We start from the raw sequence: 15,084 nt of genomic DNA on the forward strand, positions 1-15,084 counted from the left end.
ATAGGGGAGGATCATTCCTGGGACCCAACAGATGCTGGAATTGTACACTTTGCTGGACATGCTGTCACCGCGGCATCTAGTAGTTCACCAGGACCACAATTGGGAGACAGTTGTCAACCTATAACAGGAAATGTCTAAACAAAGAACTTCATGGCAGAGTCAACAGGTGTTCTTTCAATGAAAGCGGACAATTTTAAAATGTTTCAAAAACGTTATTTACATTAGCATGTTAAATTTCCTATGAACGTTTTAGTGATTGGTTTTAAACATCTGAAAACCCGGCAGAATTTGTATTTAGAGGTCCTTACTGAGCCAATAAATTGTCTTGTTCCTGGTGAACTGAGAGACAATTTCCAATCCTTTGGCATACAAAATGGCAGGCGTAATATCACTTTCTGTCTTAGTGATATCACTAGTTTGTGGTGAGCCAACAGACTTCATGTTCGTGAACCTTAGATTCCATAAAAGGTAGTCTCGTTTTGCACCAATAACACTAAGTGACCAAAAAGTATTTAGACCCCCCTTCAAATCATTGAGTTCAGATGTTACCGGTGAAGGTTACAACAACAAGTTAGAGAATTGTGCTCTCCCAACCTTCCAAAGGAATGTTCCATCATGTGCCCCTGTGCACCAAATCACCTCCACAAAGACATATAGCCGGATTCAGGTAGAGAGGCGTATATTTGAGCGGGCGTAGCGCTGCTCATATTCGCTACGCCGACGTAACAGAGAGGCAAGACCAGTATTCACAAAGCACTTGCTCCCTAAGTTACGGCGACGTAACGTAAATGGGCCGGCGTAAGCCCGCCCAATTCAAAGTAGGCAGGTAGTGGGCGTGTTGTATTAAAATGAATAGTGACCCCATGTAAATGAAGCGCTGAATGAACGACGCATGCGCGCTCATGTTCAGAATCACGTTGAATTTACTCCCTAAGATACGCCAGCTCAATGCCTACGACGTGAACGTAACCTACGCCTAGCCCCATTGACGTACGACTTATGTAAACAATGTAAAATCCAACGTCCATACCCCAACATGACTTCGACCAACTATTTGGTGGTTTAACTTTACGCCGGACGTATGCCTTACGTAAACGGCGTAGCTTACTGCGACGGGCGCAAGTACGTTCGTGAATTGGCGTATCCAGGTCATTTACATATTCGACGCGTAAATCATTGGAAGCGCCCCTAGCGGCCAGCGTAAATATGCGCCCAAGATACGACGGTGTAGGAGACTTACGTCGGTCGGATGGAGCCGAAATTCAGGCGTATCTCCTTTGCAGAATCAAACGCAAAGATACAACGGCGCATCCATGGACTTACGCGGCGTATCATTAGATACATCGGCGTAAGTCTTTGTGAATCCGGGCCATAATTTGAGGAGATGGTGTTGAGGAACTCCAGTTGTCTACACAAAGAGCTGACCTCAACTCTACTGAATGCCTTTGGGGTGAATGGAAAAGCCAATAGTGAACCAGGACTTCCCATCCAATATCAGTACCTAACCTCACAAATGTTCTTGTGGCCCAACGGGGATAAATTCCTACATACACACTATGAAATCTCATGGAAAGTCTTTCCAGAAGAGTGGAGGCCGTTCTTGCCACAAAGGGCGACCAACTCCATAATAATGTCCATGGTTTTGAGATGGGATATCCAACAAGCTCATGTAGGTTTAATGGTCACTTGCCCACATACTGTTGCCTATATATCTTATGTTGTCATGCATTAACATTTCCAGGTTCTGGTACATTGACTTGCATGTTCTTGTTGGGTCAAACTCAAAACTGCCTTTTATTGTTTGCCACGTGTCACTTTAATGCAGCCCGAGTAACTCTCAGTTGTCCGTCAGTCCGTTTTATTTTGTGAAGATCAGGCCTCACCGATATCAACTGACCTTCTTTGGTGGCCGAATATTTTTCACCTTGACTGGATAATTGTCCGGGATCCTCTCGTAGATGTTCTCCTGATCGTCCAAGAGTGGAAGATGTGAAGAATTTACGTGATGGACAGTGGTCTTTTCATAGGATGGATCATCAAACTGGACAGAAATCTGCTGTTTGGTCTAAAAAATAAAACAAATAGTAAAAAGGTGATTAAAAGTATATTTCAAGCCAGAACTTTCAGTTTTTCAGTGTGGTAAATACTTAAAGCGGAGGTCCACCTGAAAGTTTTTTTTACAAAAGCCAGCAGCAATCGCTTGTCTCTTGGCTGCTCCCGCTGCCTCCTCGGTGAGGGAATCAGGAAGTGAAGCAATGCGGCTTCACTGCCCGGTTCCCTACTGTGAATGCGCGAGTAGCGTGGCGTGCCCTCACTGGTCTCCGCTCTCTCCTGGGACCAGTGTGTTTCCCAGGAGACAGCAGGGGGTGGGGGACAGGGAAGTGTCCTGACTGCCACAGGAGGCTGCCCAAAAGTGGGTGCAAATACCGGTCAGGTATCTGCACCCCCTCCCCCCTGAAAGGTGCCAAATGTGACACCAGAGGGGGGGGGGGTTCCGAATAGCGGAAGTTCCATTTTTGGGTGGAACTCCGATTTAAAGCCCAGCTCCAGGCCCCCAAGTCCACCCCAGAGGCCAACTTTACCCTACAAGTTCCCCTTTTTCAAGTTTTGTTCTTTATATTTACCTTTTCTAGGTGTCTGCAGGCTGATCACGTGATGTGCTGGGTCCTCGTTCTCTTCTCCAGGTTTGGCAGTCCTCATTGATGCAGAATGAAGCTCTTGAGCATTATGCCGTGTACACACGATCGGAAATTCCGACAAGAAAAGTTTGACGTGAACTCTCAAATTTTTGCTGTTGGAAGTTCCGGAAAAAAAAGCATGCTCAGAATAAATTCGACGCATGCTCGGAATCATTGAACTTCATTTTTCTGGGCTGGTTGTAGTGTTGTAAGTCACCACGTTCTTGAATTTTGTGTGACTGTGCGTATGCAACACAAGTTGGAGCCAAAATTCAGTCGGGAAAAAATCCACGGTTTTCTTGTCGGAATTTCCGATCGTGTGTACGCGGCATAAATGTTAAAAAACACTTTCTGCATGATTGCACTGTGAGCACAGGGTAACATGGTGGTACCCCCTAAAGCAGGGGTCTCCAAACTTTCTAAACAAAGGTCTGAGTTTACTGTCCTTCAGACTTTGGGGGCATGCGGGTGGCAGAGTGTGGTCAGTGGAAGTAGAAAATGTCCTGACACCAGTGGGAGTAAACAATGCCCTATCTTTGGTATTAGGGGGAGGAATAGTGCTCCATCCTTCATGTCATTGGGAGGAATAATTCCACATTGTTGGTGCCAGTGGAAGTATTGTTCCCTTATTCTTGGTGTCAGCCGCTTCTGGCCACTGGGCCACAGTTTGGAGACCACTGCCCTAAAGGGACAGGTCCATGACGAACAGTATGTCCTCAATCACTTGGGTTAAATGGCACTGAAAAAACGGTGTATATCTGTTTTTCTGTCCTGAAAACCAAAGCCATTTTTGTTCAGGCATCATCCAGGGTCAGCAGCTCCTTCCTGGACTGAGATGCCAGTCTCAAAGATGACAGCCATGTAAATACTGGTTTCTTTGCAGTTCTTGTCTATGTTCAAAAATCATCCCGTGCTGCAGCCTATCATCTTGTCACTTGCTACAAAGTTGCAATGTACTGCTTGAGCAATCACTGGGGTAGAGAAGACTGAGGAAATGCTTCCTCTTGCCTGCGACAGACTGACCGCATTGTTTCAGCCTAGGCAAAGTCACTGGATTGGAGCTCCAGGATAAGGTGACCAGATTTTTAAAGTGAAATCCGGGGACATAATTTTTTTTTATTGGCAAATGGTAAACAATTTTAAACACATATTTTCCTCCAATTATATATGCAGTCAGTGGGGTAGCGTGGCTTGTCAGTGCCTGGAACAAGGCAAGAAATTTGCACCCCCTACCATACTTTTAGAACTCCCTGAACCCCGTACAGTAGTACTGACCAACATGATTCCAACACTAAGCTCACTGACCTACCCGATTCCTACACTGACCACTACATGGACCTACACTGACCACTACACTAACCTATCTAATCCCTACACTGACCACTACCCTGACCTACCTGATTCCTACACTGACCACTACATGGACCTACCCTTTCCCTACACTGACTTGCCCGATTCCTACACTGACCACTACACTAACCTATCTAATCCCTACACTGACCTACCCGATTCCTATACTGACCACTACACTGACCTACCTGAGTTCTATACTGACCACTACACTGACCTACCCGATTCCTGTACTACTCGCACCCCCCCCTTCTTTACATGAACAGTGTAGACTGTTCCTCAGTATCCCCTGCCAAAAGCTTCTCCAATAGCCGACATACGCTCTGCAACGCCACTTCCCTCTGCCGTTCTTACACACAAACGGGCCACCCGCTCCAGAGGTGTTAATGGAGGATAGGCTGGACCACAGAAAACCTTGGGTGGGGCGAGGGGGCAACACAGCACAGTAATGATGTTGCACCCGGGGCGAGAGTACCAGATGCCTTCCCCCAATGCCACTGCAATCCAGGGACAGGCTGGCTCCGGGGACAGTGTCCTCAATCTGGGGCTGTCCCCAGAAACAGTTTTTTTTTCTGGTCACCGTACTTTAGGATGACATAACATTCTCACTCCGTGAAAGTCTAACTCCAGACAATTGGTCCTATTTGTTTTGCATTAAGTGGGGAAGAATTACAATTTCTGTAAATTCCCATTACTTCCTATCTCGATAAAGCCTGTACAATAAAGAAGATATGGGGTGATGGCTATCATCAGGACAGGAAGACATCAATAAAAACATTGCCAGGGGTTTTAACCCGTTCTCAATCTACTAAAACTTGAAGAGATTTACCATCACTTCCTCTTGTTCTAACAGGAAGTGATGGATAATCTCCCCAACGGACAAAGGGCAATATTAACCTGACAGATGGTCTGGCCCCCCACTTCAACCAAAGCTTAATAAAACGTGAAGCTGGACTTTAAGCTCCTGACCTTGAGATGGAGACATCATAAGTTTCTAGGTTCTCTAAATCCCGTACACCTCTTACCTTTAGCTTGTAGGCTTGTTTGGCAGGTTTCCCTTGTGCTATGGGTATTTGTTCTTGTGGTAATCCTGACGTCTTGTTGGAACGAAATGAAGAATGGAAGGCTGAAGGCTTCTGAGCATGTGAAGTTTTGTTGATTGCAGTAGGAAGGGTGGAAAAGTTAGTATGGGCACTCTTGGCTGCTTTGGAGCCACAAGATGGCATGGAATGTACATCCACCTCACTATACACATTATCCATATTGCCTCGGCAGGATCCGCGGCCCATAGCATAAAAGGCTATGGGTTCATGTCCATTGTCACTGTTACTCCCTGCCGGCGTGCCCCAATGAGCAGGCTCTGTGTATGTATTGAATTCATCTACTGAGGCGTAGGTAGGATCTCGTGCAGGATTCTCTTCATCATCAGCTCCTCCAGGGCTTTCTGAGGGCTTACTGAATGGTATGTAGTCCAGTAGTGGGTCTTCCGGGTCTTCTTGACTTGGAGAAAGGTTTGGTTCAGGAAACGCTGGAAGTTTCCATCCTGGTAAAGAGGATTGATGTTTAACCTAAGGAAAAATGTAAATATATTAATTAGATGGGTCGATGTATATCAAATATAATCTGGTTTCCCTAGGACATGGGTCTCCAAACTTCCTAAACAAAAGGCCAGTTTACAGTCCTTTAGGGTTTAGGAGGGCCGGACTAGAATAGGGGAGGGTTAGAATCCAGTTTTCTTTTATTTGCCAGCTGGGGAGACTCACCACCTCTATTAATAGTGCCATAAAACTATCCCCTATTTTGTAGACACTATAGGCCAGATTCAGGTAGAATCGCGGCGGCGTAACGTATAGTAGATACGTTACACCGCCGCAATTTTTCATCGCAAGTGCCTGATTCACCAAGCACTTGCGTGAAAAATTACGCCGTCGGCCTCCGGAGTAAGCCGGCGTAATTTAAATGGCCGTGTGCCATTTAAATTAGGCGCGCTCCCTTTCCCGGACCTACTGTGCATGCTCCGTTTCGAAATTCCCGCTGTGCTTTGCGCGCAGTGACGTCATTTTTTCGAACGGCGACGCGTGTGGTGCAATTCCGTATTCCCGGACGGCTTACGCAAACAACGTGAATTTTTAAATTTTGACGTGGGAACGACGGCCATACTTTATACAGCAATACGTTTGCTGTGTAAAGTTAAGGCACCCAAAACGACGACTAACTTTGCGACAGGGAAACTAGACTAGCGGCGACGTAGCGAACGCGAAAAACCGTTGTGGATTGCCGTAACTCCTAATTTGCATACCCGACGCTGGTTTACGACGCAAACTCCCCCCAGCGGCGGCCGCGGTACTGCATCCTAATATCCGACAGTGTAAAACAATTACACCTGTCGGATCTTAGGGATATCTATGCGTAACTGGTTCTATGAATCAGTCGCATAGATACTCTGAGAGATACGACGGAGTATCTGAGATACTCCGTCGTATCTCCGCTGTGAATCTGGCCCTATAACTTTTGCGCAAACCAATCAATAAACGCTTATTGCGATTTTTTTTTACAAAAAATATGTAGAAGAATACGTATCGGTCTAAACTTAGGAAAAAAATGTTTTTTTATATATATTTTTTGGTGATATTTATTATAGCAAAAAGTATTGATTTTTTTTCAAAATTGTCGCTCTATTTTTGTTTATAGCGCAAAAAAATAAAAACTGCAGAGGTGATCAAATACCACCAAAAGAAAGCTCTATTTGTGGCAAAAAAATTACGTAAATTTTGTTTGGGAGCCATGTAGCACAACCGCGCAATTGTCAGTTAAAGCGACGCAGTGCTGAATCGCAAAAAGTGGCCTAGTCTTTAGCCAGACAAATGGTCCGGGGCTTAAGTGGTTAAGGTTCTCATGTCTTGATATAAGCAAAACGTATTGAATACATTGCATGTTTTGCCAGTATTGGGGAAAAAACAGAAAATTTGATTTGGATCTCTTGTAGTCTAAACAAGGTTGCGGAGAATTTTCATTATTTTGGTGAGTTGCTACAAGCCATACCTGTAATTTTGGGGACTGCTTAGTCTCGTCTTTGGGCGACGTTGCCAAAGCAGTACCCGCATCCAGCATCTCTCTGCTTGGTTTGGTGATCCTCCCATACATCGGACCAGCCGTAGGCGAGTTGGGAGAGATTCTTGACGTGGCCGGAGAGTCAACCTTCCTCGAGTTCTAAGGGTTATTAAGAAAACTCCTGTAAATTAATTTGTACTTGTATATGTAGATGGGGCAGCCGCATTTGCTTATTACATTTGGAGACTTTTCTTCCTGCTTTGCAATGCTTCTACTCTTGATCTGCAGCCCCTATCCTTGGTCCACAACCACCTCTCATTCAGCCTCCTCTATCCTTGGCCTACTATCAGCTCTCATTTAGACTCCTCTATCATTGGCCTATAACCAACTCTCATTCAGCCTCCTCTATTCTTGGCCTACTATCAGCTCTCATTTAGACTCCTTTATCCTTGGTCTACAACCAGCTCGTATTCAACCTCCTCTATCCTTGGTCTACAACCAGCTCAGATTCAGCCTCCTTTATCTTTGGCCTACTATCAGCTCTCATTCAGCCTCCTCTCTCCTTGGCCTACAATCAGCTCTCATTCAGCCTCCTCTATCCTTGGCCTACAATCAGCTCTCATTCAGCCTCCGCTCTCCTTGGCCTACAACCAGCTCTCCTTGGCCTACAACCAGCTCTCATTCAGCCTCCGCTCTCCTTGGCCTACAACCAGCTCTCATTCAGCCTCCTCTATCCTTGGCCTACAACCGGCTCTCACTCAAGCTGACCATAGATGATTCCGTTTTTCTTTTCAACCAGTGGATTAAAAAACGAAAAAAAAAACACATTTCCCCATACACACATTCAAGCTAAATGGGGAAATCCTCCCCGCAATGTAATTGTATTCGGACAACGAGGAGACTTCCCACCATCAGGATACAAAGATCACTTGTATACATTGGAGATGAGACATAAACAAATTGGCAGGCATTGGAGGCTCTCTTTCACCATATACAGTTTGCATTTTTTTATAGAGTGTTCCGTTTCTTCTTTTTGCCCTACACTCACAATCTTGTGATGTGGGGGATACTGGTGATCAGGGTTCAGCACAATTTCAAACACGTTACTTATGGATATAAGCACCTTATTAGTGTTATTTTACATGTTTTCACATCATACAATTTTGTATTATTAAGTCATGGTACTTATTTGCAAATTTATGTCAATCTCCCAGTGCATGAGGTCCCCCTGAAGAAGCTTTTAGCGAAACGCGTCCGTACCTGGTGAACACTCCTCTACACAATATATATCTGCTAGATCTCCTTTACATAATTTGTTTGGCTGTATCTGTATAATTATAACAATATCTATGAATGCTTAGAAGGTGCAGTTTTGGTAGCAGGGAAGTGGTTCAATAATGAGGAAACACAATTCAGCCTTTTTTTTGCTATTTTTGGGATATGATTTTATAATTTTGTATCGAATAAAACATTTATGATTTTAAACATTTGTCTGCACTTTATTGAGATGGTACCTGGCATCTTTAAGGTCTCCTTTCTTTTTTGTGATCGAAATTCTTTCGGCCCCTGCAGAACTGGTGGAATTTCAATCCATGTATGGTCAACTAAAGCCTCCTCTGCCCGTGGTCTACAATCAACTCTTTCTTTACCTCCCCTATTCCTATCCTTAGTCTACAATAAGCTCTCACTGTGCATCCTCTATCCTAGGTCCACATTCAGCTGTCACTCTGCCTCCTCTGCCCTTTGTCTACAATGAGCTCTTCCTCACCCTCCTCTATACTTGGTCTACAATCAGCTCTTCCTCACCCTCCTCTATACTTGGTCTACAATCAACGCTCACTGTGCATCCTATATTCCTGGTCTACAATCCACTCTATTTCCCTTATCCTTGGCTTCCATTCAGCTCTCACTCTGCCTCCCTTATCCCTGGTCTACAATCAGCTTTTTCTATTCTTGGTTTTCAATCAACTCTCATGCCTCTTACACACGATCGGTTTTCCCGTCAGGAAAACTGCCATGAGAGCGTTTGGCTGGGAATCCCGGCCATGTGTATGCTCTATGGCAGTTTTCCCGACAGGAAAACGGCCGGGAATCCCGGCGGGAAAAATGAGAGCATGTTTTCTTTTTTCCCGCCAGGATTCCCGGCAGTTTTTAACCCGGCAGTTTACCTATGGGAAACACTGGGGTGGAGCATACACACGGCCGGGATTCCCGACCAAAGGTCTCATGGCAGTTTTCCTGTCGGAAAACCCGGGCGTGTGTAGAAAGAAAAGCTACCGAGCAAGTTCTCGGTTTTCCCTTCGGTTTTCCCGGTGGATTTTTTACCGCCAGGAAAACCGATCGTGTGTACAAGGCATTACACACCCTGCTCTATTCTTGACCTACAATCATCTCTCACTCTACCTCCGCCATCTTTGGTCTACAATCAGCTTTCACTCTACCTCCCTTATGCTTTGTCTGCTATGAGCTTTCACTCAGCTTCCTTTATTCTGGACCTACAATCATCTCTCTACTTCCGCTCTCCTTGGCCTACAATCAGCTCTAACTCGGCCTCCTCAATCCTTGATCTACATTCAGCTCTCACTCTACCTGTTCTATCCTTTGCCTACAATCATCTCTCACGCCACTCCTATATACTTGGTATACAATTAGTTCTCACTCTACCTCCTCTATCCTTGGTCTACAACCAGCTCTCACTCTACCTCCTCTATCCTTGGTCTACAACCAGTTCTCACTCTACCTCCTCTATCCTTGGTCTACAATCAGCTCTAACTCCACTTCCACTATCCTTGGTCTACAATCGGCCTTCGCTCTACCGCCACTATCCTTGGTCTACAATCGGCCTTCGCTCTACCGCCACTATCCTTGGTCTACAATCGGCCTTCGCTCTACCGCCACTATCCTTGGTCCACAATCAGCTCTCACTCTCTCCCCTTTCCTTGGTCAACATTCAACTCTCACTGTGAATCCTCTATCCTTAGTCTACAATTAGCTCTCACTTAGCCTCTTCCATCTTCAGTCTGCAAAACGGCTCTCACTCTTCCTTCTCCTTTCATGGATTACAATCAGCTCTCACTCTGCTTTCTCTATCCTTGGTCCACCATCAGCTCTTGACCAATTCCCCATCTACACAGGGATCCCGTGCTCACCTTGGAACAGGGTGTGGTCAGCAGTTCTTTGTAGGGTTCCACAGGGTAAGTGCAGTAGTGGTTGATCAGGTCTTCTAACTGAGTGTGGACACTGGTCTCCCCTTCGATCATATACGTCTCATCATCTCGCTGGTTCAACACAAAATGACGACAGCGCTCAACACCCCTGAAACAAAGGAGGAAAATTAAATTAAAATGTGTCCATGTTGTTCTATTAGATAGATAGATAGATAGATAGATAGATAGATAGATAGATAGATAGATAGATATATATATATATATATCTATCTGTCTGGACACTTGATATCACAACCAACTGTATCACAACCAAGGCTCCTTTCCAGCTCTGATGGACACCAATGTCAGATTCCCAGAAAGGTGCTAACTTCTTGGCAGGACATCAGGGCAGCTATCAGAAATTCTGGAGCCCCTTACACAGCTTTAGGCCTGGGCCCCCCCCCCGATGTCCTCCTCCATGAGGCCCAATGACCTGGCACCTGACCTCACCCCACCCCGCACACACATGGTATCCACCCACCTCTCCACCCTCCCTTGCATTCTGGCAGCCAGTCCACTCTGACAACAACTGCATTGTATTAAAGATGGCCCGGGCCCCATGGACACGAGGGCCCCTTATATGTGTACATGTGTATCAATGGTAGCCTTCAGCACTGGATGGAAGCCCATGCAAGATCTGGAATGACAGGTTCCCTATAAAAGAGAGGGATTGCCTTTAAATACCTTTGCTTCTATGTGTAGTTTGTATATTTATAAGTACATGGTACAGTTATATTTGTTCATTACAGGTGCAGGCTTTGCCTCCTGATTGGGCCTTGTTGATCCTGGTAAGGCATCACAAGCCCACCAGACAGTCTTTACCTGACCAAAAACAGATTTTCTGCAATCTCTAATGACATGAAATGCTCACAGGCATTTTTGTATCTCTAGCAAATAATGGGTTATTTTTTACTCTAAATGATGTCAACATGTGCCCTGTAGGTTTATGCAGGGCCAGTGCTACCACTAGGCAAACTAGGCAGCCGCCTAGGGAACACTGCTGCCTAGGGAACCCGGCAACTGGTTTTCCTACTCTCTTCTCTCTGCAGCAAGCAACTAAGACTCCGCATCAGCAGATGAGCGCTGGTGAGGCTGCATTGATGGGCGTTGGTGAGTTTGCATTGATGGGAGCTGGAGAGGCTGCATTGATGGGTGCTGATGAGTCTGCCATTGATGGGCACAGGTGAGGCTGCCATTGATGGGCACAGGTGAGGCTGCCATTGATGGGCACAGGTGGGCTGCATGTGATGGGCGCTTTATTAAAAAGATGTGGTATACATTTGCAGGGCAAAGGGAGTGGAGTCAGGGGTGGAGCCAAGGGGGCCGCAAAATTAGGTTTCGTCTAGGGTGTCAAAAATCCTTGCACCAGCCCTGGGTTTATGTGCAGTGCTCATAATCTCAGTGATAGGTGGAATTTCACAACCAATCAGATCCCAACTGTGATTGTTCTAATGCAAGCAAGAAAACTTAAAAACTAGCAGCTGATTGGTTGCAATAGACAGCTGAGTTTAACAACCAGTCACAGAGATACCTTCCTCACCTGTAAGATAGGACAAATCCAACATGGCTCTCGCAGAAGCGGACCAGGAAGCATCCCAACGGCTTGTCCTGCAGCATGTCCTCTGCTCGGCTGTGATAGAGACAGATATGACAGACAGATTGTGACTTTCAGAAATATGCATATTACTACTAAATAATCACATATCATCACATTGCATGTTGAAATAAATTATGCACTAGTATACAATCTAATATAAACTATGTGACTATTGCATACATGTATTAACTTGTCTATCCCTATAATTAGCTATTCTATAAGAGTCTGATAAGCACATATACATGATATAACAAACACATCTGCTTAGTAAACAATGTTACATTTATTTCCCAATAAAATAGGAATATCACACACTAAACAGCAGAGATCTACAGAGCATATAACAACAATAAAACATCAAAGATACTTATCAAATCCTCTAGAATAGACTCAAGATGGTAAAAAGTGTCTGGGCCGCATGGCTTAGGCCCAAGCCAGCATCCAGAGCAAGGTCTCAAGATGGTAAAAGAGAGTAAAAAGCCAGCAGCTAAAGAGACCAAACTCTTTTCTTTGTGAGCTTTTTACTCGAACATTCACACCCACTCGTAACCACCCCCACTTGCCTCTTGTCCAATGAGATATTGCCAAAAGGTAGTCCTTGTAATATATTATATTGGCCTCTAGGTGGCAGTATTGCCCATATCTTGTTGATCTTTTGACATTTGTCATCAATTATCTTGGCAGCCATAGCTCTCTTTGAAGCTTGCTTGCAGAGTGGTTATCACTGATTCTCATCTTATTGTCCTAGCCAGACAGGAGCCAGGCCCCCTTGCTATGCAGATTCTGCCTGGTGCCATCTGCCTGTAAATATCTTTATCCTTTAAAACCATGGAACTGCAAGTATCAGCCTGGCTGATCTTTAGGAATAGGAAACAGATATGTAGAAATTCCAGAAACATTATATTAACTCATGTTGCCTTCCAACACATGACCTATCTTTTCACAGCCTTACAAATCCACGTGTAAGCGCAAAAACACACATAGGTAGACTCAGGTACGTTCGCGTAACTTTGCGGCGGCGCAGCTTAAGGAATTTAAGCTACGCCGCCGTAAGTTAGCGAGGCAAGTACATGATTCACAATGTACTTGCCTGCTAAGTTATGTCGGCGTAGCCTGAATCGGCGGGCGTAAGGGCGCCTAATTCAAATGTGTTTGAGGGGGGCGTGATTTATGTTAATGAGGCTTGACCTCACGTTTTTTAAGTTTTTCTTACTGCGCATGCGCCGGGCCCCTACATTTCCCAATGTGCATTGCGGCTAAGTACGCCGCACGGCCTATTGATTTTGACGTGGACGTAAACGATGTAAATCCCGTTTCACGGACGACTTACGCAAACGACGTAAAAAAATTCGAATTTCGACGTGGGAACGGCGGCCATACTTGACATTACTATTCCAATAGGGCCTAGCTCTAACTTTACGCGGCCTATCTCTTACGCAAACGACGTAAAAGTACTGCGTCGGCCGGGCGTACGTTTGTAAATCGGCGTATCTCCTCATTTACATATTCTACACCGACCGCAATGGAAGTGCCACCTAGCAGCCATCCAAAATATTGCAATCTAAGATAGGACGGCGCAAGCCGTCGTATCTTAGATATGTTTAAGCGTATCTCTGTTTGAGCATATGCTTAAACATAAGTCGGCGTAGATTCTGAGTTAGGTCGACTTATCTACTGATAAGCCGGCCTAACTCTTTCTGAATCTACCTAACAGATATTAAAAGGAGGATGACGTACAATATTGAACATATTGAAATCTTTCACATTTTTTTATTTCCAGATCTACCTCCTCGATCAGATCTTGGATTCCTCTATTTGATAGTGGAAAGTTGTTTCTTTAAGTCTAATTTGATCTTTCTATGCGAAAATAAGGGTAAACGTTATGTCATGCTGGGAGCAATCTTGGTGCCCAATGTGAGGTCCACGGGCTACACTTGGCCCTTTAGCACACACTGTGCAGCCCTTGGGGAACCTGCAGACCTTAGTCATAATGGTACATCCAATTTCTGTTTCTAGGCGGTGTTCCAGAGTCCTTCATTTTCCTGTGAATTTGCATTCCCACTCCAATCTCTTTTTGTGATTTAAACTTCATCTTCAACACCATAAAAGACAAACGTAATTTACATCCCAACCAGTGTTGCCAACCTACCAGATTGAAATTTACTGGCGCAGCCACGTTTTTACTGGCATTTCACAAAAGTTACTAAAATTACATTTATAGGTGCAAATTTCAGTATTTAGGCTACAAACAAGTACGCTAGGCAAATATCAATGTGATTTTAGGTAGATATTAACCACTTAAAGACCGCCTAACGACGATATACGTCAGCAGAATGGCACCGCTGGGCACAATCACGTACCTGTACGTGATTGTATAAAACCCAGCAGTGGGTCGCGGGCGAGCGCCTCGGACCCGCGACCCGGTCCGAAGCTCCGTGACCTCGGCCGCGGGACTCGCGGACCCGATCGCCGCTAGAGTCCCGCGATCGGTCCCCGGAGCTGAAGAACGGGGACAGCCGTGTATAAACACGGCTTCCCCGTTCTTCACAGTGGCGCTGTCATCGATTGTGTGTTCCCTAATATAGGGACGCACAATCAATGACGTCAGACCTACAGCCACACCTCCCTACAGTTGTAAACACACTTCAGGGAACACATAACCCCTTCAGCGCCCCCTTGTGGTTAACTCACAAACTGCAACTGTCATTTTCACAATAAACAATGCATTTTAAATGCATTTTTTGCTGTGAAAATTACAATGGTCCCAAAAATGTGTCAAAATGGTCCGATGTGTCCGCCATAATGTCGCAGTCACGAAAAAAAATCGCTGATCGCCGCCATTAGTAGTAAAAAAAAAATTCATTAATAAAAATGCAATAAAACTATCCCCTATTTTGTAAACGCTACACATTTTGCGCAAACCAATCGATAAACGCTTATTGCAATTTTTCTTACCAAAAATAGGTAGAAGAATACGTATCGGCCTAAACTGAGGGAAAAATATTTTTTTTTATATGTTTTTGGGGGATATTTATTATAGCAAAAAGGAAAAAATATTGCATGTTTTTCAAAATTGTCACTCTATTTTTGTTTATAGCGCAAAAAATAAAAACCGCAGAGGTGATCAAATACCACCAAAAGAAAGCTCTATTTGTGGGAAAAAAGGACGTCAATTTTGTTTGGGAGCCACGTCGCACGACCG

At 44.8% G+C, this 15,084-nt stretch overlaps 1 protein-coding gene across 2 annotated transcripts in view; it reads right to left on the bottom strand.

Moving 5' to 3' along the window:
• Nucleotides 1–1,300: 1,300 nt before the first annotated feature.
• The window catches only part of SH2D2A (SH2 domain containing 2A), a 48,688-nt gene continuing 34,904 nt past the window's right edge, over nucleotides 1,301–15,084 (bottom strand). For both annotated transcript variants that reach the window (XM_040332095.1, XM_040332097.1), the window contains exons 4-8: nucleotides 11,826–11,915; nucleotides 10,229–10,394; nucleotides 7,071–7,238; nucleotides 5,054–5,596; nucleotides 1,301–2,065 (exon numbers count right to left, since the gene is read on the bottom strand). In XM_040332095.1, the coding sequence (XP_040188029.1) occupies nucleotides 1,889–2,065; nucleotides 5,054–5,596; nucleotides 7,071–7,238; nucleotides 10,229–10,394; nucleotides 11,826–11,915 (1,144 nt within the window). In that variant the 3' untranslated portion in view covers nucleotides 1,301–1,888. The remainder of the gene's footprint in view (nucleotides 2,066–5,053; nucleotides 5,597–7,070; nucleotides 7,239–10,228; nucleotides 10,395–11,825; nucleotides 11,916–15,084) is intronic.

This window comes from Rana temporaria, chromosome 13 (assembly GCF_905171775.1).
Source record: "Rana temporaria chromosome 13, aRanTem1.1, whole genome shotgun sequence".
In the NCBI taxonomy this organism is placed as follows: Eukaryota; Metazoa; Chordata; class Amphibia; order Anura; family Ranidae; genus Rana; species Rana temporaria.